The sequence below is a fragment of the Brachyistius frenatus genome, unplaced genomic scaffold (genome assembly GCF_029030835.1).
Source record: "Brachyistius frenatus isolate BFR_SWC_R1_liver_20210118 unplaced genomic scaffold, ASM2903083v1 Contig_60, whole genome shotgun sequence".
Classification (NCBI taxonomy): domain Eukaryota; kingdom Metazoa; phylum Chordata; class Actinopteri; family Embiotocidae; genus Brachyistius; species Brachyistius frenatus.
Genome location: NW_027210659.1, coordinates 521,474 through 547,831, shown reverse-complemented (window position 1 = coordinate 547,831; position 26,358 = coordinate 521,474). Strand labels below are relative to the sequence as shown.

Genomic DNA, 26,358 nt, shown 5'->3' with positions numbered 1-26,358 from the left:
AACTCTGGCGTGTCAACTTCTCTTATGAAATACAACGTCCATAAATTTGTTTACCTAAATTCCTTCCTTCTGATCAATGTTCTGATGGTCCTTCTCAAAATTATTCCATAATTAATAGATATTAAGCCTCAGAAAGAGGCATATTTAGGTGTGTGCCTGTTTTATTGGGTGAAGTCAGGTTACGGTATATGTGAGCAGTCATAGTGTTCTTGGGTTCTCAGTCAGATCAACCCCTCGCTACTTCTCAGCTCACCCAAATATGAGCTGTATCCCAATTCAGTGGACACATCATTTGAAAACATTTGGAGACCAATACCATCACAGGGGTGTGGCAAGACGATAAAAACCAAGGACATTAAAAGCAAAAGTTTTCTTATTTGTTTAGTGATGTAAAGAGTGTTAGCTAGATGGGTAGCTACTTGGAGCCACTGCTCTTACTACAGCTCAGCTGTCCTCATCTATATTACAGCCTTCAAAAGTAAATATTTTCAAGCCTTCACTGCACAGGTTCAAAGGTCGGCTTATAGTTCACCAAGATGGCAATTTTATAGACGACTTACTTCATATTACCTACATAAATGGACTAAGTTGAACTTTTACAGGTTGCCAGGGTTTCAGACATTAGAATACCACTTTTAAAGAGTACAAACATTGGGAATAATTTCATGGGCGAACCTGAACCTGAATTCGGTTATTTTGTTACTTAAGCTGCTTTTGAAGGAGCGATGCAAAACTCACTAATGTTTTGTTTAGTTTTAGGAAGCACAGAGCAGACTTCATTAACTGTCTCCGTCCCTGAGCACTACACTGGGGCCGGAGGAGACAAAGTAGGGAGGGAAAATTAGTAATTTCCTAGAAGTCACCCTCACACACAAACAAATCAATGTGCAAAGATGAAAATACCAGTGATTAGGTCAGGCAGAAAGTTGCTCCATATACAAATCCCTAATGCAGTTAGAAAAATTGCCATTTTGTCTTAATTCCCTCCATCCCTGAGCACACACTGGGGCCAAATGCAACAGTGGATGACTCGGAGGAGACCCAAGTCATCTGCCAGCCAGCAACAGAAGACACAAAAGAGAAGGAGAGAGATGATGAGCTCTTCGAAGAAGATACAAGGTTGAAGAGGAGAGCAGGGAACAAATGGCCAGGCTCTTCTCTCTACTTCAGAGATTGGTTGAAAAAGAAAATGCATCACATCAAGTAAAATGTTTTTCATGTATTGTTTAATTCATTATTTTTAAGCAATCTTTACAACAACAACAACAAAAATAAAACATACAGAACTAACAAGTTGAAAACAATGTGTCTTCCGGTCCTTAAATTTCAAAAATATAGAATAAATAGGTTTGTGTTCCTGTTATCTTCAGGGCTGCTGAGTGGAATAGGGGAGATGAGCAGCGGGGTTTCTGGGGCTTTACAGTAGACCGGTGGGACAACCTCAATGGCAATAACCAAGAGTGAACCCATTAGAAGGAGCTGCATGTACAATATACAACTATCCAGCACTGTGGAACTCTGGTTTCATCCTGCAGTACAGGGACCTGGACTGGTTTAGGTAAAAAAAAAAAAAAAAAAAAAAAAGAGAATAAAACCTGTTAAATATACAATCGCTCGATATTTTTGGCCCAATCCCATTTCCCATCCCATGGCCCTACCCCTCGCGATGGTTTTCGGAAGTGTTTCTTAGCCCAGACACAAATTTCCACTTTCCAATTGTGTCTGTTTTTAGGTGCCAAATGATCACGGCCATCCCATTTTGATTTTGGGCCTTGTGTGCAGAGATTTCTCCGGATTCTTGTAATCTTTTTTATGATATTCTGGACTGTAGATGATGAACTCCACAAATTATTTGTAAATTTCGATTGAGGAACATTATTCTTAGATTGTTGCACTATTTTCCCACACAGTCTTTCACAGTGGTGAACCTCTCCCCATCTTCACTGCTGAGAGACTCTGCCTCTCTGGAATGCTCTTTTTATACCCAATCATGTTACTGTTACTGTTGCCAGTTAACCTAATTATTGTTACAAAAAACAATACAATTTCTCAGTTTCAACATGTAATAAGTTCTCCTAGGTCTGTCTTCAATTAAATATGGGTTTACATAATTTGCAAATCATCACATTGTTTTTATTTACATTTTATACAGCGTCCTAACTTCTTTGGAAATGGGGTTGTACTATATCAACGTATATATTAACTTTCCTTTAGTCTTGACCTGTATCATTAGAGCACATCATACTATAAAATATATTTATGTAGAGTTTGTAATAATCACACTGGGTGCTTATTGGGTTCAACAAAAGTATTTACTAATAATGTAACAATAATAAGTGGTTTGATTTATACATGCTGCCTGCAGCAGGGGATTTTTTTTTCAAAGCACTATTACTTGAAAGTATTATTGTGTCTGAGCCGTTTTACTCATGATCACATTGCTAAATAGTGAGGCCAGAGAGAAAGGCTACATAGGCTCACTTATTCAAGAGAGCAGATATCTGTGAATAGGCATTTGTGCACACTTCAGCAACCTTCACCTCTATTGTCTATCTTGGGGAACCATCCTTCTCCAGACATCTTTTGCACAGATCTGAAAAATAAGGACAATAAAGTCAAGAAAAGTAGAAAATCAATTTATGTAGGTAAACCACAGAGCAAACAAAATCCTAATTGTAAATTTAGCACACAATAAAGCAGTCCACAAGGGCTGAATCATAATACTATACTTTATTGTTACCAACTTGCTTGTGATTTTTAACTGTCCATGTATATGTACAAGAAATCCCTTATCATCGACAGAGTCCGACCAAATTAGTAATTATATACCATAAACACAGGCGAGACTGTTACACTACATCTAGCATGGCAAAGTACACAGACATTTTCTGAATTTTTTGAGAGAGACTCGCCTAAAATACTGGATAGGACTAGATAAATAAATAATTCTTATATTATATCCTGTTCACAAATTGGGGTTACTATGAGGTAACAAAAAGCAGGCCTACGCAGAGTGTATTTGAAAGCTGCTTCTCCCAGAAAAAGGTTTTTCACTGGATATATTTTACGGTTTCCCACAGAGAGCCTCATTAATACCAAGTCCGTAACTCACCGACACCACAGCTAATGAGGTCTGAAATTACTGCGCAGAATGAGATCTTTCCAGTCTAACCATCAACAACATAACCATGTTGATCAAATAAATCTCTTAGCCATTAATAGTTATTATGCCGCAAATTCCGTTTGGGAAAAAAACACCCAGCATAAACTTTACAACAGAAACTCAGGTCAGAAACTGTGCTAAACCGTTAATGGGAATATTTGGCCATGAAGGCAGGAGGACCGATTGCGTCTGATGTAGCAGTAAGCGGTTCAGTTTGTTCCCGGTATCGCTGCCTCCACCGACGAGAAACCTCCAGTCTTTCTTTCTATGCAAAATGTCCCGCCTGCCTTTCCAGCTCCTTGTTCCCCAACTCAGCAGCCGCTCTACCATTCAGCCCACTCAGTAAATCTACTACCAGTCTGCCACTACGAGGGTGCCAGATCATAGGTTTTTGTCCCTAGAGATCCGTTTCTTTGTCAGTATCTTCTCAGCTTTGGACCCTGCCAGAACTTTGGACTCCCTCATAGTTTGGGCTTTTTCCCTCTCTGTCCTCTCTCTTTTGGAATCTTTCTGCAGGTATCTCTGGCTACAGAGCTGCATGTTTCTGATCTGCAGTTACCAGCTCCACCAATCTGCCCAGTGTTTGTTGTTTCTCTTTGCTGTTCCTTTCTCTGTCTACTCTCCCCAACTGGTCAAGACAGATGGCAGATGGCTGACCAACTCAGGAGTTCAGTTCTGTTGGAGGTTTCTTTCGGTTAAGAGTTTTAGGATTTTTTTTTTTGGGTCTGTCTCTATGATGCTCTAAGATCTCATCCTGACTACTTTAAGTGACCCGAGATGATTTCTGCTTTGATTTGTGTGCCACAAATAAAATGTAATTGTATTGAAACCACAGACACAAATATTAAGGGTGCTCCGGTCAACTGCCCACCGATCACGATCGGCCAATGGCAGCTCTTAAAAGTTTGGTCATTGGTCTCTAAAAAGGCCAACCAGAGGAGCCGATCACGACGTAAAACTCTGCACGCAGCTACAATGGCTTCACAGAGAGTGGAATATGCTGCAACTGTTGCCTGATTATTGATATTTTATGATATCTTAATTGTAATACATAATATACAGTGTTTCTAAGAATAGCTGAATAAATAAATAATGCTAAATAAGAAAGAAAAAGTTTCAAATAGAGCCTGTGATCGTTGATGGGTATCGGCAGATAGCCTACTGCTTCCAGTGTGCGATGATCAGCGGAGCACCCTCAACACATATGAGGACAAAACACCAAACTGATCAGACTGCCTCGGGATAGTTTGAGTCATTCTCCAATACAATGCTGACCAACTGCCTGAGCATCGGGGATAAGCTGAAGTTAGCCAAGTTACACTTTTGAAAATCAAATCAAAAAGAAATCAAGCAGTGGTAATTACCTGTCCAGCAGAGATGTGAGTAGGTATCAGATTTGAGTCCTTTCGAGTCTCACAGTGGTCTCCATCTTGGGAAAAAACGCTCCGGAGTTTACTTGTTTCCTCTCAGACTCGGTCTAATTTTTTTTTTTTTTGCAGCAGCATTTCCTTGTGCGACGTCTTCTTGGTTGTGGTTTGTGGGCAAACAATGAACAGGTGCATTTTGTTAATCTTTCTGTTTACTTATTTTGAGTAGGTCAGCTGAAGGGATGTAGACACGCATTTACACTAAAGAAGCCAATAGGAACGCTCTCTCTCTCTGGATTGACCTGTGAATTGCACTGGAGTCTCCAATCGTTATTTAATACAGAGCCACGAGGAGATGGAGAGATCTGGTGTTCTCTCGTCATATTTGAATTACATAAGGCTGAAAGTTTTATTTAACTATTGATTAGGGAATTTTATTATTCGGGAACTTTTGCCCATTGATGCAAAAAAAAAAAACCAAAAAACCCAGGCCCTAGCAGAAACAGACAGAGCACTCAGATCTGCACAGCTCACACTATGCTCTGTGTAGAAACATCCATGGTTCCCTGAGATTGCACAGCACATCCTTCCTGTTTAGCATTTTAGACTGCGCAAATAAAACGCAACACGATCACATTAAATCCGACCCTCAACTCTGTTGTGGTTGGCTGAAAAGGAAGGAGACATCTGATTGGCAATAGATAATTTACCTGTTGGAAAAAAAAATGTGTTTGTGTTTCAAAACACACATTGGTACGCAAATCCAATGAAGTTCTCGAAAGACGAGCAGTTTGTAAATGCAAGTTCAACAGTTTGTATAACAACCTCCAAATATGTTGATAAAAATTGCTTAACCTTATTTAATATTCATTTCATTTATGTACATTTCAAACAAGATCTATTCGTGTTCGTATCAGAAATACATTTGTGAACCTAGTTTTTTTTTTTTTATATATATATATCCATTTGCTAAAAGTTTTTGTGCAAATTGAAAAAAAAGTATTCTTGTGGAGATAATAATATATATCCCCAAAAACCTTTCTGAATCTTTCTGTCCATTCATTGATCATGGAACTGATCTACTGCTGCTTTCATCTTTTCATCTTCATCTGACTTGCCTTTTTTATTTAACTGTATTTGACTTTTCAGAGTTGAAGTGGTTAAATATTAAATGATATTTGAGTTATATTCATGGTTTTTCGAAAGGGCAATCCAAAAAGTTCTCAGACTGATCCTGTTGCGCACAAGTGAACTGCAACACAGAAATGGGGCACGGAGAAGGAGCTTATGAGTAAATATTGAAAGACACCTCACTTGATTCATATCGGAACCAGTGCTGACCACTGGTATGTTTGCATTTGCAAATTCCCCCACGACTGTGGAGCTTGAGCAGAGAGTGCACATCAAATATTGTACAATTTTTGGGGGAACAGAAAGAAGTCTCAGGAGGAGAGTGACGACCGTATTGTTGCCGGGGAGAGACTTGGACGTTTTCAAGGTGCCGTGAGCGGGCACCACGGTTAAGGTCATTTGTGCTGAATGTTCTCCCTCGCTGCCTCAGAACGTCACGGTGGAACTTATCGTCGACAGTCTGACCCTGTGGTCCGAACTCACCGTGCACAATGAAAACCCGCCTGATTGCGCTCCTGACCTGATGTTACATCCCTGTTCTTGGACATTCTGCTCGTACTTGAAATGCCAACACCGCCATCGATACACCTCACCCGGCTCATCGCTTCATTACTGTAAGCTCTCTGAAGCATTTCAAGGGTCTCTGTTGCTAATTTTGGACTTGAAACTAAATTTGTGTGGACTCTCTGCTTCAGTCTGTGATCAAAATTGCCAATGCACATGTACCTGTGGTCACAAACACGCTTAAACACAGGTGATGATGTTAATAAAGTGACATAACTTGAAATACTTACTCCAAAAAGTTATTGCTTCCCCCCTGCGCATATACGTTAATGTGCTGTCTCTGAACTTTATGATCACACGTTTTAATTTCCTGAGCCGACAGTTTGCTTGCTCTCAGCTCTTATTCTTGAGATAAACTACTTTTAATAATAATACAAACTGCACAAACTGACAGCTGCTTAATAAGCTTAAACATGAATGAATTTCACTTGCTTTCAACCGTTACACACAACTGACACTTCAAACCCTTTTAGTGATTTGACTTCAACTAACGCTTCAATTTGTTTAATTGCTTTAAACTGAAACTGCTGCACCAAGAGAATATTGCACATACAAAGACTTTTACATTTACAATATACATTTTAGGATACTTAAATACATTTGCATGCAAATTTCAGAAGCAAGCGCACTTGGTAAGCCAATTAGCTTAGCACAAAAACTGGAAGCAGGAGGAAACAGCTTGCCAGGATCGATTATTAAAATACAAAAGCCAAGAAGTGAAATCAACAGGTTTCCTGTTTCCTTCTGTTTCTAGTCTTTGCACTGACTGTACGTTATATTTATTGCACAGACGTGACAGCGGTGTCGGCTTACTCATCCACCTCTCACACGTTTCCCAAAATGTTGCTCTATTATTTAAAGTATACCCAAACCATCACTCAGAGTCTTACCTGGGTAATTATGGACCAGGGTTGGGGACACCCCTCTGTAGGAGCCCCCACCACTCTCACACAAGGCCAGGTAGGGCGGATAGGATGAGTGCTGGTACTGGATGTAAGGCTGCTGGGGGGTCATTGGAGGAGACACAGCCACCCGGGCACTTTGAGACTCCTCAGACAGCCCTTCCATTGGCTCCTGGCCCTGATCCTCCAGCCCGTCCAGCCTTTCTGAGTCCTCCATGTCGATGGCGGGCAGGAGATCGTGGGATACATGCACTCTGGCTTTCTTAGCATCAGGACCCATACCGCCTCCAATTCCTCCTCCTGAGGTCATCTTGGCCCCGGCCAGCTCCATGGTATCTCCCCACTCTTTTCCACTGTCTGCTTCACCCTCCTCGGCCTCCTCACCATGTTGACTCTGTAGGTCTGAGTATTTGCTGTGTGCAAGGCGGTGAGACCAGGCGGGGCTGTCTGAGGGCTAGATCGATGGGGAAAAGTGTTGGTGCTAGTTGCAGTGTTTCCCCTATAATTCTTTGTTAACAGTGGTGGGTGAGAGTCATTTTGAAGTCGGGTCAACTTTGGTCCACGTCTCTGTCCCAGTTTTTGTTTACATGGCCAGTTGTAGGGCTAAAACTAAATACCTTTTTTATAATAAATCAAAATGTTGGTGCTTTGTCTCTTTTGTGTTTTTTTGGAAGAAAATCAAGGCTAATTTATCATTTTTATTCGTACATTTTTGTTTTGGCAAGAGTGGAGAATTTCTGGCTGCGGTGGCCCACCGCTGCTGAATGACTATAGAGGAAACACTGAGTACTTGAGTGAACAGAGCCATAGACAGACCATCTATCACTGGCTCTGGGTGTGATGTTGATGAAGGATGACGACGTTTCAACAGCAGGCGGCCATTCAGAAGTGGGATGTGAGGAGTGTGCCGTCCCTCTCAATGACACGGATCAAGACTTGTCTCACACATGATCAAGTGCACAATTTAGGTCAATCTGAAGGAAAGAACAACCTACTCTTCCCCAACATGGCTTTCATTCAAGTCATACACCCTTTTCACATGACCCAGCAAGGCTAGAGTTAGCAGTTGATTGCGTCATGAGATGACATGGGGGGGGGGAAATCTGTACAAGCTTTCTGAAAAAAGCGTCTCATAAAAAACAACACTTATGTATAAGAAAGGTTTCTTTTGTTCCATTACAGCCAAAGTTGGAATTAAACATTTCCTCCAATAATTCTCAATCTAAACATTTGCATCAACTACACAATTTCGATTTCAACCAAAACGACAAGTAGTATGTCAAAGTAGAGCTACAGCCCCATAGAAGCCACATGGTCTCTGTTATTAGCACCTATTAGTTTAGCTGTACACAATATGTGATTAATCTCTTTGTGACACTCAACAGCAGTCATTAAAGGACATCAACAACACCATCAGCGGCGGCGGCAGGTTATAGACAGAGGGAGAAACTTACACTGGAAAAGGAAACATTTGAGTCCAGATCTGTCTGACTGTTTGGGTTGTGGAGGGATGAAGAAGAAGAAGAGGTGGGAGACTTGATTTCATCGCAGTCTTTCTTGGAGACGTGGTGCTGCTCCACCATGCCACCATGCACCGCCTTTACCCCCAGACTCTGTCCCCTTTCTCCTCTCTCACTCATCTCCACGTAGGGCAGGACGGGTTTGGGACAGCAACCTTTAGCACCATCTGGACCTTTACCTACTATGGGTCCACCAGCTGAACCCCCAGCTATATGTTTAACATCGTCATTGTCTCTCACCCCCTGCCCCCTCTGCTTGGCACTGGCTGTCTGGTCACAGCATTTGGAGGCCAGTAATAGTTTCTGGTCCATGTAAAGTCCTCTGGAGTACTGGCCGTAGTATAGGGACTGGGCCAAAGCTGTCTGGGTTTGACTCATAGCGAGCTGGAGCTGAGATTGCGGCGGTCCGTCGCCTTTCTTCGAATCCGAGAACTCGTGGGAATTTTTGTCGTTCTCTTTCATCTCCTCTTTTCTGTCTTTTCCTTTGCAGTCATGCGGGGAGCTCTTGTGGAAAGCAGAGCTGCTGCTGTTATGCCTATCTGACTGCATGTATCCTTGTAGGTAATAGGGCTCATAGCTGTGGTAGTACGGGGACTGTGGGTCTTTTGACTGGGGGGCAGCCGCTGTGGTTGGGGTTTTGCTAGAGTTACCATGGTTACTGCTCGAGCTCACCTCAGAAGAAGCAGAGGAGCCAGACTTGGATCTGAGCCCGTCAGAGCGACATTCGGAAGATCCCCCATCGTCCCCAGCATCTGAGATGTCAGAATAGGCGGGGCTGTTCTTCTTGCTGCCACTGTCCGTTGTTGCCAGGCAAGTACCACTTGCATCAAGCCGCAACGAACCTCCAATGGAGGGACTGGGGGCATTGTCAGTGAAAGTGTAAACCTTGTCAGCTTCAGCCCGGATACTGGCCATCCTGCTCTCCTGGCTCTCTGTGAGTCCATTCATTACATCATGCTTACTGAGGTGCTCCTTCAGAAGGCTTCCAGAAATTTCCTTGACACCCATTTTAGATCCCCCACCCCCATCTTCCATTTTGATTCCGCTGCTGTCGCCATTAGGCGTCCTGATTGGCTCATCTTTGTTATGTTTGTCCTTTAGCCTCCGTTTTTCTTTTTTCCTGGTCTCTTTGCTGCAGGTAACCAGGGTGGCTTTGACAAGGCTTGGCTCCACAACGATGCTCAGCTTTGGTTTGATGGGTTTCAGGGGAATGTTTTTACTTGTGAGGCCTGCCGCTGCCATAGGAGAAGGCTGCTGTGAGGTGACAGTATCTGCTGTGCCGGTTGGATACACCGTGTTGGGTATTGCGATCAGCTTGGGTGGAGCAGGGGCTGGAGCAATTGGCCGGTTGGTCCTTGACTTGGACAGCTTCTCGACCTTCCCGTTGGCCTTCTTGCCCTTGTCACATGTGCCTCCCTTCTTTTCGATCAAACCTTCAGCTTCCAGTTTGGGCATCTCGACCGAAGAGTTCCTGTCTGGGACCATGCAGTTCTCCAGAACAACAGTCATGTTGGAGATGATGGGAAGATTGCTAAGATCATCGATCAGACCATCTTTGAGCAGTGAGGTTCTTCTGGTTTTGGAGTTGGCTGTGGGGCTATGGTTGGTACTGAGGAGTAGTCGTCTGTTCTTAGGAGACCCCACTGTTGTTACCTTGTACAAAGGGGCGGGTTTCTTCGAGGAGCTGTTGGCATTAGTGCTGTTGTTTGTCTCTGAGAGGTCATATGTCACATTGTTGATGGCATCCTCACAGTCTGATAGTCGTTCCTCACTTTCCCCATCCTTCATGGCCTCGATCTCGGGCTTCCTCGGCTCCTCGACCTCCAGGTGTGCATGTGTCTGGTGGTAGCGCAGGCCATTGATGTGCTTGTAGCGTTTAGTGCAGTTTGGGTGGGGGCAGTCAATGAGGATGGGAGGTGGAGGAGGTGAGGAGGCACAACCTCCTCCTGGATCCATGAACGAGGGGTCAGATTTTCCCTGTGGCGTGGTCGGGGCACTCCGGGATTTTGCTCGGATCCTCTTCCCATTCCCATTTTTGATTTCCTCTGAGGAAACCAGGCTGAGGTCCAAGTCCGCTGGTGGTTTATTCTTCCGCTTCCCAGAGGATAGAGAGGCGGTGCTGTTGGCAGGTTTCACCTCCTCCACAGTAAAGAAAGAAGGTGCTCTGCAGTTACTATTGATGAGGTTCAGGCTGCCTCTCCTTCCCTTGTTGTGGATGGGTGCCGCATTTGCAGACACTCCACCTCCACGGCTCCTGTGCTGTGATAGACCCCTTACTTTGGCAGCAGGGGCCGGCTCAACACAGGGCCGCTCGGCCATGGCCATTCGCATCCGTTTCCCCCTGCCACGGCCGCCTGGCAACTCAGGGTCACTGGAGGGAGACTCGCAAAACCTGGACAGCAGAAGAGAAAAAAATGGTGGACTTACAAGAGAATTCTGTTTAATAATCACAGCCTGCGAATGCTTCATAGATGGCACAGATCATTATTGTGATACATTATGTCGTGTTGTCTCAAAATGATGTGTTTTGGATCATTTCATATTATATTATGTTCTGTTGTATCACGTTCCTGAAACCTTCTGAAATCCTGAGCTGAAGACAATAGTTGTTTTTTTACACCCTGTTTATATTGAAAAGGTTTACTGTAAAAAACATGTTCATCCCAAACTGAGCTCAACCATTAAACAAAAATGTTTGAGGGTAACAGATTTTGATTCAAGGCCCATGTGAACCACTTTGCCTCGACGTCAATCATAATTTTTTTTTTTCTGTACAAAGCCTGCTTGATACAACCTGTACAATCCATAGTAATTACATGTGTTTGATATAGAGACATTTTGTATTCACATGCTGTCCCTACAACTTTGAAGTCCTATGATGCTGTTTATGACATCACATTGCATTCTATCAATGAAGATACTTTCCCGCACTCACATATTGATATTCAAATCAAAAACGTTGTCTGCTGTAAGGAGGAGAATGCATTACCTCATATTTATTTACAGCTCTACTTGACCCTGCTGGTGGTGGAAGAAGCATTCAGATGTTTCACTTTGGTATTAAGGATCTGCAATATAAAAACGCTCCATACTACAAGTGTCTTGCATCATAACTAACCGTTATTTTGTTCTTACAGAAACGGGTTGCAGCAAGACAAATATGGCAATCGAAATGAATCAACTCCTCTCAGTCACACTAAACGTCACAATCGAAGCACAGGTCAAGAAAGAGGACTGGCATTTACCTTCCACTCAAGCTTATCAACCAACCTTGGACTGAAACATAGTTACAACTCACTTGAATACCAAACTGTGAGCTTCTCACACCTAAACTGAATTTATTTTATTTTTTTTGTCCACCACTTACATTTTTATCTCAATTCTAACTTATTATCTGATCAAGTGTGAAGTACAGATACAGTGATTACAGTGGTCTCCTGTTGGCAACTTTTAGTTTGAAAAAAATTAGCTTTTGCAAAAGCAAAAACATTAAGGAATACTTATAAGGAAGATTTGTCCTAATAAACATTGCTCAAAATGTTGACATGTGAAGAGATTTTGGTGACACAACACTCCAAAAGACAAGTTATTGAATATTCTTTCAAATAAACAAATTCCCTAATTTAGCAAAATGCAAATTTTTCAAACTAAGTTTTGAAGTATAACAGGAGATTATTCATATGATTTTAATGACACTATGTTTGTAGTATCTCTGTTTAGTTTTTTATATTGCACTTTCAGACAGTCCCCGTGCACTCAGCCAGTTGTACATAGAGACCAATGTTATTTGCCAAGCTCTGAGAATAGTCTGTTTTAAAAGGAAAATAAGTTTGTAGCTCCTTGTCTACCTTCCTGCAGTAGGAATGAAATGTTTGTGTTTCACCAACTATTGGTTGAAGTTTGAATCTGCCAGTATATTTCCAACTTCATGCTTTTTCTCTCCTGTAGTTTTTGCTTATTGTCTGTTGCCTCTCCATATAGTTCCCTTGCTGGCATAGTTTCTGTGCTTTTAATTAACGTGTTAGGTGCCATGAAATAACCTGTGTTGTGATTTGGCGCGATATAAATTGAATTGAATTGAATTAAACTGAACTTCACCAAAGTTGTATTTTCTTACATTTTCCTATCAAGTAAGTGTGTTTGCTGTAGCACTCTCAGAGTGCAGGCTTACTTGTTGTTCCTAGAATTTCCAAAAGTAGAATGGAAAGCAGAGCCTTTAGCTGAGCACCTCCGCTCTCCTTCAATCTCTCTTTCCCTCTTGGTGCATTTATCTTCTTCTACTTCATGTCAACTTTCTGTCTTCTCTCTCCCACTGTTTGTGCTTTTTGAGTAGGTGTCTCTGACTCCAGAGAGGTGGAATACGAAACAAATTCAACAGATCCAGGCTTTCTTTGTCTGAGCTCACTCAACAAAGCGGAAACTTGCAGTCCGAGATAATCGGTCCTACGATGGTGGTTATCAGCTTTCTGTGTTAACTCAGGCTTTCTGCTTTAGGCTCTGAGCGCGTTCACGTAACGGAGGGTGTGTTTGCAGCATCTGGGCAATCACAAACATGGACAAGTGTACTGATAGCAGAGACAGCAAACTATAATTTTAGAAGAGAGACACATAATCGGGGCTGAAAGCAGCATAGCTGCAGTTGCTGAATGATTGAAGGATGTGCTGGCAAACAAATCACTGACTTTGTGAATGTAAAACCTAAGTTGAGAGGCTTACCATCAAGTGCACAGGAAGATCTGACTATAGTTGCATGTGCATGTTTCATTAAATGTACTGTATGTATTCTTCTTACGATCTTTAGTTTTATCCATTTAGCTGCAACGTGTCAAACAGACTGAGGAGCAAATAAGTAATACTTATAAAAACATAATTCAAAGCGGTAGGTAGATTTACTGTCATATCTTATAAGTACAAGTGCAATGCTTTGCAGAGTGTGTATATATACATGGTATATATCACTTCAAAAACATTGTGGTCAAGAGCCATGTTCATGTGGAACTTGTTGAATTGTTATATATGCTATATACTAATTATGCCTCTCTATAATACTGTAAGGTCTTGACCTTAATATGGTAAGTGCCCTCAGATGACTTCTGTTGTGAGTTGGCTCTATATGAATTGAAGTGAATTAAATAGAAAAAGATGCTCATATCAAATCATCTGTCAAATGAGTGGATTAGAATGAATGGAGTAGAAATTACGATGTTTCCCTCTGAAAGTAGCACAAAATGGAAATACTCAAAGTAAAAGTGTGTAAGTGAAGTACTTTAGTAAATGTACTTCACATTTCACTGAAGTTGATGGGGTCTGTAAGTCTAAGGGCTTTAAAGATAGACATTACTTTCCACCTTTGACACTTCATCACATGACTGGTTGGTGTTAAAGACTCTGTTAATATTTTCTGACCTTGCAACAACTGTTTTGGGTTTTAATAACTAAATTAATGAAACAGACTGCTGAGCACATTGAGACTAGACTTTCTTGTTCCCTTCTGTGATTTAAAAATGATGATATCTCACAAGTGCTGTGATGTTTGTAATTGCTTTTTTCCCCCCATCAGTCGGTCCCTGAATGTCACTTCAGTTCCCATGACTTCCGGCTAAAATTGTATGCATTTTCTTTGATATTTCAAATACCGTATTTTGCTTTCATGCCTTAACTTAACTTAACTTAGCTTAAAAGGGCAGCTTTGATTCACTGAGTGATGTTACTTTCAGCTGAATTTTGTTATGTTGTTTTAAATAATGTGAAACTTATTGTCACAATCCACTCCTCTCACTAGGCAATGTTTTCTTTTGTTCACCTTTTTTTTTTTTATTATTATTTACCAATCTCTGTTTTATTTTGTATACTCACATCTCTTGTCATCTCAAAATCCTCACTCCTCATCCTGCCCAAATTTTTGACGGAAATGCCAAAAAGTGCAATGGGTATTTGAGGGTGTCTTCAAAAAGAGTCATTCAATAGACTCCCATGTTAAAATGAGAAATGTTACTGCAGAAATAAATATGTTAACAACTTGGTATAAAAAACTGTTTTGGTTGCTGTTGACCTTTTTCATTGCTGACATTTTGACTTGTCATGAAAAGAAAAGTGCAGGTGTATTCACGATGGGTGCATCTTGTCCATGGCTGAGTCACTGTGATGACTTAACTGGGTCACATAACGTAATGGAGTTAAAATGTCTGTTGTGTTAAAAGGACTATAGCTTATTTTCTCGTTCACAACAACTTTATGGAGGCAACTTTTTATAGAACTCACCAATTTATTGTGTTAAAACTTAAAATTACATATACGTACATAAATACAACCATACGGCCAATGTGAACCAAACAGACAGAGGTGCTGTTTTTAGCAATCAGACTTTATTCCACCCGCCTCAGCTCCACTCACGCATCACCTTGTGTGAAAATCTAAAGATGTTTTACATGATATTTATGCTGAGATATGGAGAATTCTGAGGGGTTCATGCACTACTGTATATACAGCATTGACAAAGATGTGACTGTATGGGAAATGACATAGCGCACTCATTACATTTATGGTACAGTAAGCTCGCCATGAACTCTTCGTTCACCTCTGGTTCTGCCCCCCAAAACATCCTCAAAAAACCTGGACTCAATCCTGACTTCATAACCAATTTCCAGCCCATCTCCAATCTCATCAAAAATTCTGGAACATGTTGTAGAGCCCACCACATCTCCAACGACATGCTTCCACCATTTCAATCTAGTTTACGCACACAGCACGGAAAAAGCCCTCCTCGCAGTCCCTAACGATCTCCACCTCTCCTCAGACTCTGGTCACCTCAGCACCATCGTCCTCCTCCGCCACACTGCAGCTTTCGACACCATCAACCACACCATGCTACTATTACGCCTCACACCATTCCTCAACATCACCACCAGTGCCCTTCCTGGCTAAGATCATATCTTGCAGACAGACGACAGTTTATCAACGTCAACAACTGCACCTGCTCCTGTGCTCCTCTGTCCCAAGGCATGACCCATGACCCACGACCTATGACCCATGATCCATGACCCATGACCCATGATCCTTGACCCATGACCCATGATTCATGATCCATGACCCATGATCCATGACCCATAACCCATGATCCATGACCCATGATCCATGACCCATGACCCATGATTCATGATTCATGATTCATGATCCATGACCCATAACCCATGATCATTAACCCATGATTCATGATCCATGACCCATAACCCATGATCCTTGACCCATGGTTCATGATCCATGACCCATGACCCATGATCCATGATCCATAACCCATGATCCTTGACCCATGACCCATGATTCATGATCCATGACCCATGATCCATGACCCATAACCCATGATCCTTGACCCATGATTCATGATCCATGACTCATGACCCATGACCCATGATCCATGACCCATAACCCATGATCCTTGACCCATGACCCATGATTCATGATCCATGACCCATGACCCATGATCCTTGATCCATGACCCATGATCCATGACCCATGACCCATGACCCATGACCCATGATTCATGATTCACGATTCACGATTCATGATACATGACTCATGATTCATGAGCAATGATCCATGGTTCGTGATCCTTGACCCGTGACTCGTGATCCATGACCCATGATCCATGACCCATGACCCGTGATCCATGACCCATGTTTCATGATCCATGACCCATGATCCATGACCTTCATCACATCCAGACTCAACTACTCCATCAGCATCCTTTACGGCACATCATCCAAAGTACTGAACAAACTGCAGTGCATCCAAAACTCAGCTGCTCCAGTGACCACATCACCTGTGTCCTCCAGAGCCTCCTCTGGCTCCAGGCCCCCCTCCCACCTCGCCCAACTGCTCCACTCCTTCCTACAGCCTCTGCTGTCCTCACCACTCAGAACCAAACACCGGACCAGGGGTGACAGAGCATTCTCCATCTGTGAACCAAACTCTGTTTTCTCTGCCTCCGAGTCAGTTTTTCTCACCTTTGCCTAACATTTATTTTTCCACGTGTGTATGTGTTTTAATTGAATCTTTTGTCCACGTATTTATTCAGAGAGGAATCATCAAAAAGAAAGCGTTTCATTCGATTGAATTATATAATAAAACCACATTCAGTCTCCATTGACAGACGTGCGCAGTGACAAGAGTCCAAATGAAAAGAGCAATTTTGTCCCCGCTTTCGGAGATTATGCTGTAATTGCCATGACAACATTCATTTGCATACAGGAGCAACAATACAGAGGTTTCAGAAGAGGAAGGAAGGACTGTCACATTTTTCACTCAGCAATCACAAGACCAACTCACCGTTAGTAAATCAGTTAGATGGGCAGTGGAGAGTGTTTCGGTTAAAGTCCTGCTCCACTTACAGGTCATGTTTTTCTCATTGTTTTTCTTACTGTGCAGAACGATGTGTGTGCACAGGCCGTTTTCCTCATTGTCTGCTGAAAGGGGAAGCTTCTCTGTGCTAAATTAAATTCTGATTGTAAGTGGTGAAATTAGGAGCTTTTTTTGTGACATAACAAATGGTTTGGAAACTGATTATCATGGAACAACAGCTGACAGCCTCAGAGCCAATTCAGCCTTCTTATACGTTTTGCAAGATTCGGAAATAAGTGCACTTTTCAATTAATCAAATAAACTAAGAGTAAGAATAACTATAAAATGGATAAAAATTAAAAAGAGAGAGATCAAAACGGATATTTACAATAAAAACTCATTGCAAAGCATAAACTTGTGCCCAAAACATAGAACAGTAATGTTACTATTAAAAGGCAATCATAATGAATTCATGATCTTACAATATTATTTAACCACAGTCGTGTTTTTTCTCTGACCTGTTTTCAATTAAAGACTTACTGGCTGTTTAACGAGCCAAAACAAAGCTTTAAAAAATATTCAGTGGGCATTTTGATGCTGAAATTAATTTAATTCACACAAAAATTTAAAATAAAAGAAAAAAACAGACTGTTAATAGCTAAATTGGCCTACTTTATTTTCAAAAATGGAAAAGGTAAAAGAAAGGAAACAAATACTCCAGGCTATTGTTGCAGCCAGCGGAGTAATATAGTGTAACCATGGCAACATTACATTGCTTTTTTCTGGTTTTATAGAGCTGCAGGTCCTCCAGTATATCTGTATTGCCTTAAAGTGAGATGACACAGCTTTGCACTACAGTTGCTGTATAATGATGAATATAAAAACATAATGTAACATTTGTCACTATTAGTTATTGATCATAGCAGATGAAGTGACACTGCTGCAGCTATAAGTGGCACACTTTATTTCTCATGAATGCCAATTTGAATTTGTAAAGAGCAGAACGTGTGTTCCATCAAAAGATGCATGCTTTTTCATCCGGAATAGTTTGGTGCAGGGTGTTCAGTTTGAAATAACACTTCTCTGCAAGTACTTCCTCTGATCCGAACACTTCCATCTGAAATATTTTGGCAGCCCACCAGTTGTCGTCTATCAGCTGCATGCTAGCATGGGCAGCCTGCTAACCACTCGTCATAGAGACATAAAAATCATTAACTCTGCAGGGTTAGCCTTTAAGGTTAGCTGGTTTCTATTAATAATAATGATAATAAACATTATTTGTATAGCACCTTTCATACAAAAAGTGCAGCTCAAAGTGCTTCACAGCAAGACGATTACATACAATGTTTTACATAAAAACAGATATAAAGGAACATTTAAAAATATAGAAAAGAAATGAGATGTATAAGAACAGATAAAATGCATGAGAACCGATTAAATGCATAAAATTAAACACAAATAGAGTTAAAATATAAAACAAGCAATATGCATTTTTAATGCGCGGTAGTTCGAGTGCAAGAGAGCTTAGAATATTTATGTATCTACGACAAGTGGCAACACACCGTGACGCCACCCATTGGTTTGTATTGTGCGTTATGCATATTTTTTTTTGTTTTCTCTGCTAAAAAACTTGCAGTACAAACTGAACTGTGCATTTTGTGTGTCAATATGACCATAGTGCTCCAGGAACTTTTTTTTCGCAAAGGAACCTGTCTGCATCTGAAGGTTTTGTAACAACCAGGTGTGTAACAAAGCTGCAGAAAATGCTAACTGCCCACCCCAAAGAGAGTACTACACCCTGAGCAGGGACTTTCCATAGCGGGTAATACTGTATCCCTAGTCCCTCAGGTGAAAACACAGGTTCAAGGATCAAGGTTAATTCAATTGTCATTCTGAGCATAGACATATTTATACACAGTGGAACGAGGTAACGTATCTCAGGACCAGGGTGAAAAGTAATAAATATAAGACATGAAAATAAATAATAAATAAACAGTGATCAGTATGTCCTATAGTAAAGGTCTCAGTAAAGCAGCATAAATAGAGTCCAAGTAGGTGCAGAGTGTTACATGTTTAACAGTCTTATTGCCTATATCCAGGATTAGAGGACTTATGTCACGACAGGATTTGGAAAAACTTGTCCCTTTATCTTCAGTAGACTCAACTACTGTAACGGTGTGTTCACAGGTCTCTGTAAAAAGTCAGTCAGACAGCTGCAGCTGATTCAGAACGCTGCAGCTCGAGTCCTCACTAAGACCAAGAAAGTGGATCACATCACTCCAGTTCTGAGGTCTTTACACTGGCTTCCTGTCCAACAAAGAATCCACTATAAAATCGTACTGTTGGTTTATAAAGCACTGAATGGTTTAGGGCCAAAATACATTTCTGATCTGCTGCTACCTTATGAACCATCCAGACCCATCAGGTCGTCTGGGACGGATCTCCTTTCTGTCCCCAGAGTCAGAACTAAACATGGAGGAGAAGCGTTCAGTTTTATGCTCCACATATCTGGAACAAAGTCCTAGAAACCTGCAGGTCTGCTGAGACTCTCAGCTCCTTTAAATCAAGACTGGAAACTTTTTGTGTTTGCTGCTGCCTTTCACTGAACCAGATTTGAGGACGTCCTAAACTGCACTGTAACTTTTATCCTATTTTTAGCTTGCTTAATGTTTTAAATATGGTTTTGTGATGTTTTAATGTCTGTTCTTAATTGTTTTTAAATGTCCTTTTCTTTTGCCTGATGTTTTGATGTTTTTAATGGTTTTATGTGAAGCACTTTGAATTGCCTTGTTGCTGAAATGTTCGACACAAATAAATTTGCCTTGCCTTGTGGAAAGAAACTGTTACACAGTCTGGTAGTGTTTGATTTGATAGTGCGGTTGATAGTTTCCTGTTCCCAGGGGAAACTTCCAGTGGTGCAAATGCATCTTTAGTCTCACTTTCCCAATTTAGTCATCTGAGCTACAGTTATCTTGAGTCTTGAGCTGAGACATACGGTACAATATGTTTGACATGGTGTGCCTTTAAATTTCTCTGTGCAGAAACATAGAAGCAGGGAAAGAAAAAGAAAAAGGAAATGTTACCTTGGAGGTGCCCAGTCGTGTTTGGTGCAGTCTAACAGAGTTCCCACGTAGGTTCTCTTCCGCCATGTCACATTCACTACCAACACACCTATCAATCACACAGGACAAGGACAGCGGTTAGTACTGGTTTTACTGGGACTGTAATAGCACAGGGTCTAGAAATAAAAAAAATAAGAAAAGAAATGTGGACAGTTTTAGTTTGCTTTGATGAACATTCAAATGAGAACATTTGTTGGCCTAATTCTTTGTGACGGTAACAATTGCAGTTATATTACCCAAAAATTCTACAAGAAATACAATCTTAAAATAGATTTTTATGCTTAATGTTGACTTTTAGAGAATCAAATACTGATACAGGTATATTTAGAAATTTACTGAAATACACTCAACAAAAATATAAACACAATAGCTAATTTCAGAGACTTTTTGTTGTGACCAGTCCAAAGCGCACCTTCGCAAAAATCATGCAGTTCAATCTGAGTCTTGACGTGGCACATCTGTCGGGTGGATGGATTATCTTATTGAAAGTGCCACTAATATTGATTTTAAGTCATTTGTGAACATGCGGGAATACTCGGCTGAATTTTTGCGATAGTGCCGGAACCATCTATAAGTGCAACCGGTCAAAGAGAGCCGTACACTATGATCAATGCACTATATCACTTTATTTTAGCTTTTTGGCCTGGTAGACCAAAAGTTAAAATAAATATGAACTAGAATTACTGCCTCAAGGTTGGATGCCTCCACTAGCCACCCAAGCTGCCGTTTACATCAATGTCTATCCAAACCGATACGATATATGAAGTGAAGACTGTGAAGGAATTCTTATTGTGCTCACATGGCTGATAAAGCTGATCGACAGTAGACAGTGTTTTAAACATAGATGATGCTGCAGAAAAGCTGGGAATTGTAAATTGTCAATGCTCGATCTTCAACCAACAAAATTGTATCAGTTCATGCTTGAGTTCAAGTGAATGTTTGTGCCAAATTTAAAGAAAGTTCCTCAATGATCAAGATATCATGGATATTAGATATTGTTATCACGAACATGGGTCAATGTGAGGTGACGGGGACCTTGGCTTTTGACCTTTTACCCCAAAATGTAATCAGTTCATCCTTGAGGCCAAGGAAACGTTTGTGCCAAATTTCAAGAAACTCCCTGCAGGCATTCACAAGAACAGGACAGATGGATGTACGTACATACGCACGAGGCGTTGAATTTACGTATGTACATATGAACGGATGGCAAACCCAAAAACATGGCCATGGCTATCGCCAGATGCGGAGGTATAATAAACAAGGTCTGACCAAAGGCTTAAGTGATGCACTGTAGGGATTTAAGTGTGTGGATGTCTCGAACCAAACATCAAATGCAAATTGTTTTTGAAAGTTGTGCATCCTTTTCTGCACATTTACCCAGAATTTGTATTTACATATTGTGGTCTGTTGTCTGCATTTGTGCCCTATAATGAAAGTCAAACTTGTTATCAGTTGCCAGCCAACCTTTATTTTCTTGCCTACAATTTTGAGTCTGATTTGGGGGTAACAAGTACGGTTACTCTTTGAGAATTTAAAATAAACTCTTCCCAGAGTATCAGAAAATGCTCCGTGAGTGATTTCTTTGATACACAGTACCTATGATTTCTTTGATATACTGTATCGCTGTATTTTCAGAATCTATTCAGGTCTGGGTTGAGCTCTTGTCTGGATTTTTATGTTGTAAATCAAATTCCTTTTGGTTTCTGTTAAGACAGATAAAGGCTGTAATGAGCCTGTGTGGTTTTAGAAACCTGTAAAACTCTGTGGCCAAATGTCGGGACTCAAACTGTATGTATGTAACCACAAAGGCAGAAATATGCATTTTTATAATCATGTTCATAAAACCACAGACAATGCCTGGTTCTATTAAAGCTAGATTTAAATTATTGTAAAATTATCCATCTGCATAAGCCTCATTTCAACTCTCACAGTTTGCTACAAATGTGGAGAAACGCCCTGAAATATCTGTTTTGCGGCTACGACCACTCATAAGTCCTGCCAGTGAGACAAATAAAAAGGAAATGCAGTTTCACCAACTGTGTTACATCTGCGTGGTTCTCCAACAGCAGATTGGTCACATCTCAATCAGTACTATCATACACCAGAAAGATAATCGATGATTTAAGGCAAGTCTGTGCCTGTTGTGCACACACGGAGTGCAGCACGGTAATACACAAGGAGGAGGATGAAGATAAAACATATTAAGTATTCCACATTACATCCCTTCATCAACATCAGCACCTGTGTTACACACATTTATGTGACCACTGGTACGTGTGCATTTGCAGTATCACCATTGACTTGAGCAGAGAACTCACATGCAGTTTTGTGTCAACCTCAGAAAGCAGCAATGACGAAGCAAAGAGCAGGTCGGTGCGTTTTGAGTTGCATTTACATTTCAAGGGGGGCAGAACGTCGTGTACAAATCAAATGTGAGAGTCATCATTTTTGGTATCTTATCACATTATAAACATCCACTTTATTATGAACAGTCAAACCAGCAGTGCTAATCGTGCACAGCAGTGCTAATCAGCACCATTTAATCGTAAAAAGATATGTCAATTCAAATCTTAAATCAGAATCTGCCTAACTTTTCTTAAGCGCTGTCTCACCATCACCATGTAAGCTTCCTTCTCTATGCGTTGCTACCGGCTTTCTGTGTTTTATGGCTCACTACGTTTTATATCCAGCTTATTGTCCTGTACACTATTTCCTTGATTTTTATAAGCCTAAAGTGAATATAAGCATTGATGTATATTGTATATATATTTTTTTATTTATAAATTTATATTCATCTGCGTAGTTTTCTGTCCTTTACCAGCAACTGTTATGATTCTTTTTCTGAGAAGGATGCGCCACAGGGTATCCGGGATTTCCTCACAACTTTGTAGTCCCTCTTCTAGTTCTCGCCCTGGTCATGGAAACCATTACAGCTTAATGAGTTGTCTCCCTGGGAGAGTTCAAACCTCTGTAACTGAAGAGTGCAATTACTATTTCCAAGATGGGTTTTGTATTAGGGGTCTCCTGTTTGTTCTCAATGTCCTTTGAGTTTTACGTAAATGTCTTTTTGCCCAATTTTATAATTCCTGTAACCTAGTACTGGTGCACTATCTTGGCCAAGTCTCCCCTGAAAAAAGGTTTTAATCTCAAGAGCCAGATGAAACAAAGGGTCAATAATAATAATTAAGAAAGAATATTGCAAAATAATGCTCACCCACCCCGTTAAATACGGGGAAATATTATATATTTTAAATTGGCTATTTAAATTTCATACAGTAGATGTAAAAATAAAAAATTACAAGTTCCAAGGAGTCCAAGAGTTAGTCAGGATGATAAATATCCTTTTTGAACAGCATCATTCTTGCTTACACCGGCGGTTCAGCTCAGCTAACCACTGGTCTCCTTGTGTGGAGGGAGGAGGAGGGTTGAAGCTGAAACAGTGGTTTCTTCATCTTCTTCTTTTTTTTGTCTCTCCAATTAGTATTCAGCTCAATTAACATGCAACTTGCATCTTGTATCCCTTTGCTGCCACGAGGAGCGGGCTCCAGTTATCAGTCCGCCTCCCGAACAATAGTCCCCGAGCAGCAGGAGGAGAAGCACATACAAAAAAAAAACCAATCACGTACTTTTCTCTCTTTGTCTTTCTGTCAGGCGTTTTTTCTGTCTGCATCAATATTGGAATGCTTCGTCTTCATCCCTTTATCTCTCTTCTCCTGCCATATTTACATTCCTTGCCATCTCTATTCGCCGCTGCAGTAGTTTCAAAAATACTGACTGAACAGGCGAGCCGTTCGGACATACCACATTATGTGCAAATGCCATCAGCACGGGGTCCCCAGGTGTCAATCCTAGCCAGTCTGAGCTTTTACTGCATGGCTTTCTTCTTTCCTATTTCCTGCCCGTCTACACTGCACCATCTGAATAAAGGACAAAATGCAAACAAAACCCCCCAAAAAAGAGAGAAAATGAATGGCTCAAACCTCTTTTACCATTCTTTCCATCTTCCATTCTTCCATCAGGACGATGGGACAAAGACTGAATCTATTTTCTTGCTCTTTTTCTTTGTTTGTATCTCTCCCTTCCTTGTCTGCAGCCCTCCATCTTTTTTTTACTCATCGTGGTACATAGATGTGACTCCCTTTATGTAGATTTTACAACATAACGCATAATATTACTGTCTCATATAGCTGATGCTGCTTCTGCTCTTTTATTTCAAAACCTTGAAACATGATGCTTAATGTCTAGATTTTTGTCACAACAGCACATTACTGCCAATATCTTACAATAATTGAGAAATTAAGGGTTTCTGTCTACTAAAGCACTAAAGCACTTTAATTTTGAAGTGTTGAGTTTGCATATAGTCTATAGTAATACAGCGTAATGAAATAAGGTTTTGTACTTTTCAGTACTTTGTACTGTAAATTATAACTAATTATATTCATCAAACAGAGGGATAAAAGTCAGTTATCTTGTGGCAAATAAAGGTCAGTCACTATTGGAGCAACTACACTATTCATGTGAATGAATGAGAGAAAAAAAAAGCAACATCCCATTATTGTTATTTCTAATTAGCATTACGAGACACCAACCCATTAGCTAGTCTGAGGTGGGCATTGGCTGTTGAGGTCTGCAAGACAACATGTGAATTCAGTTTCATTATCGTCTCTTTGGACTGTATGGAGTCTGATTTTTCTCTGACTTTGTCTCTTTGGGTCTTTTTATACAGTCTGAAGCAGAAGATGTTTTATTGACACTCTAGCCTCGCACCATATCTCTGCTCTGTTTAGAAGCACTCTTGTCCTGGGATATATTCCCCAGCATTGTGTTTGTATTTTCTTATTTATTTTTGGAGTGTGGTTGGAGCGAGGAGATCCAGTTAATTAGCACTGGACTGGGATACAAAAGCCTCTCTGCCAAACTCAACACTTAATTTCAGAGACCCCGTGGCTGGCAGAGGGAGGTGGGCACGGAGAGATGGGTTATATTCAAAAGGAACCTGCAGCAGGTATTACACCTCTGCTGCGCGGCTGCAGTGCTGAGTGGTGTCCTCGTTAACAGCTTATCAAAGTGCAGTGGCCTCCAAATTGGCGTGTGAAACAGCAGGCCGATGCTACCGTGGCATCATTCTGTTGCACTGGATGGGATTTGGCTCCACTGTTCTCTAAAAAGAATCTTGGTTATTTTTGCTCATGGAGAACAATGTGTTTGAAAGGTCTGAAATTATAAAAATAAGATGCATCATCCACTTTCTCTCGTAACATATGCTTTTCAAACCCACACAAATTGCAGCAATGCCCGCTTTTAATTTGTTTGCATTTCGAGGGGACATTTGTGGAGCTGTTACCGACTGAATTTGAGGAATTTCTTTTCAAGGAGAAATGGAATCACCTCGGACTTGAGGAGTGAAACGCATACCTCTGGTATGTATATATAACCTGGGGTTACATAACACCATGCAGCAGAATTTTGAAGTTATTCTCTACGGTCTTTGGTCTCTGGGCTTAAACAAGAATACAAAGCATTACTATACGCAATAACCGGGACACAGAGAAAAAATGTAAAATGTCAGACTAGTTCCTCTTTTGCTTTTGATACACACGAGTCATTATTAACATCCCCTTAAGATGATGCTCAATAAATGACCAATGCTGGTTGCAAACACCAGAGTTGAAGCAGTCCCAGGACAGACTGGGAAGAAACCAAAGCTCATCATCGACAAGAAGTCAGTGGACAGTCAAAGCGACATCAGGCAAGACATTGTGTTATCACCCCTGAACCCTGATATATGTCATCACAGGACAAATATCTATATTTAGGTCACATGACACTGATTAAGCCATCTTTGATATGAAGATGAAAGCTCTACATTATGGATTATACATTATGCAAAATCAATCAGTTTTGTTGTTTTCAGGCGAGGACTCATTTTGGAAATACAAAACTAGTAAATCTGAAAAACCCATCTCAGGAGGCTGAAAGATTTCCTCAGCTCTGAGTCCAGACAGATGGTCTCCCAGGAGCTGTCAAAAAAACTGGAAACTGTCCTTCTATAGCTTGTCAATGTTTCCCTGTCCCTTTAGCACTGTTTTATTTCCATTAAGAGGGACTAAAACAAGCCATTTGTAATGATGATGGTAATGCCAATTATTACAAGATTTCTAATGATGAACATCATCATCCAAATACAAGTAACGATGATGATGTGAAAATCTAAATACAATTTATTGATATTGCTACTATCATTAACATTTC

At 40.8% G+C, this 26,358-nt stretch overlaps 1 protein-coding gene across 3 annotated transcripts in view; it reads right to left on the bottom strand.

The window, feature by feature from the left end:
* The window catches only part of znf608 (zinc finger protein 608), a 66,151-nt gene that overhangs the window by 11,884 nt on the left and 27,909 nt on the right, over positions 1–26,358 (bottom strand). For all 3 annotated transcript variants that reach the window (XM_069705910.1, XM_069705909.1, XM_069705911.1), the window contains exons 3-5: positions 20,068–20,155; positions 8,582–11,039; positions 7,116–7,581 (exon numbers count right to left, since the gene is read on the bottom strand). In XM_069705910.1, the coding sequence (XP_069562011.1) occupies positions 7,116–7,581; positions 8,582–11,039; positions 20,068–20,155 (3,012 nt within the window). The remainder of the gene's footprint in view (positions 1–7,115; positions 7,582–8,581; positions 11,040–20,067; positions 20,156–26,358) is intronic.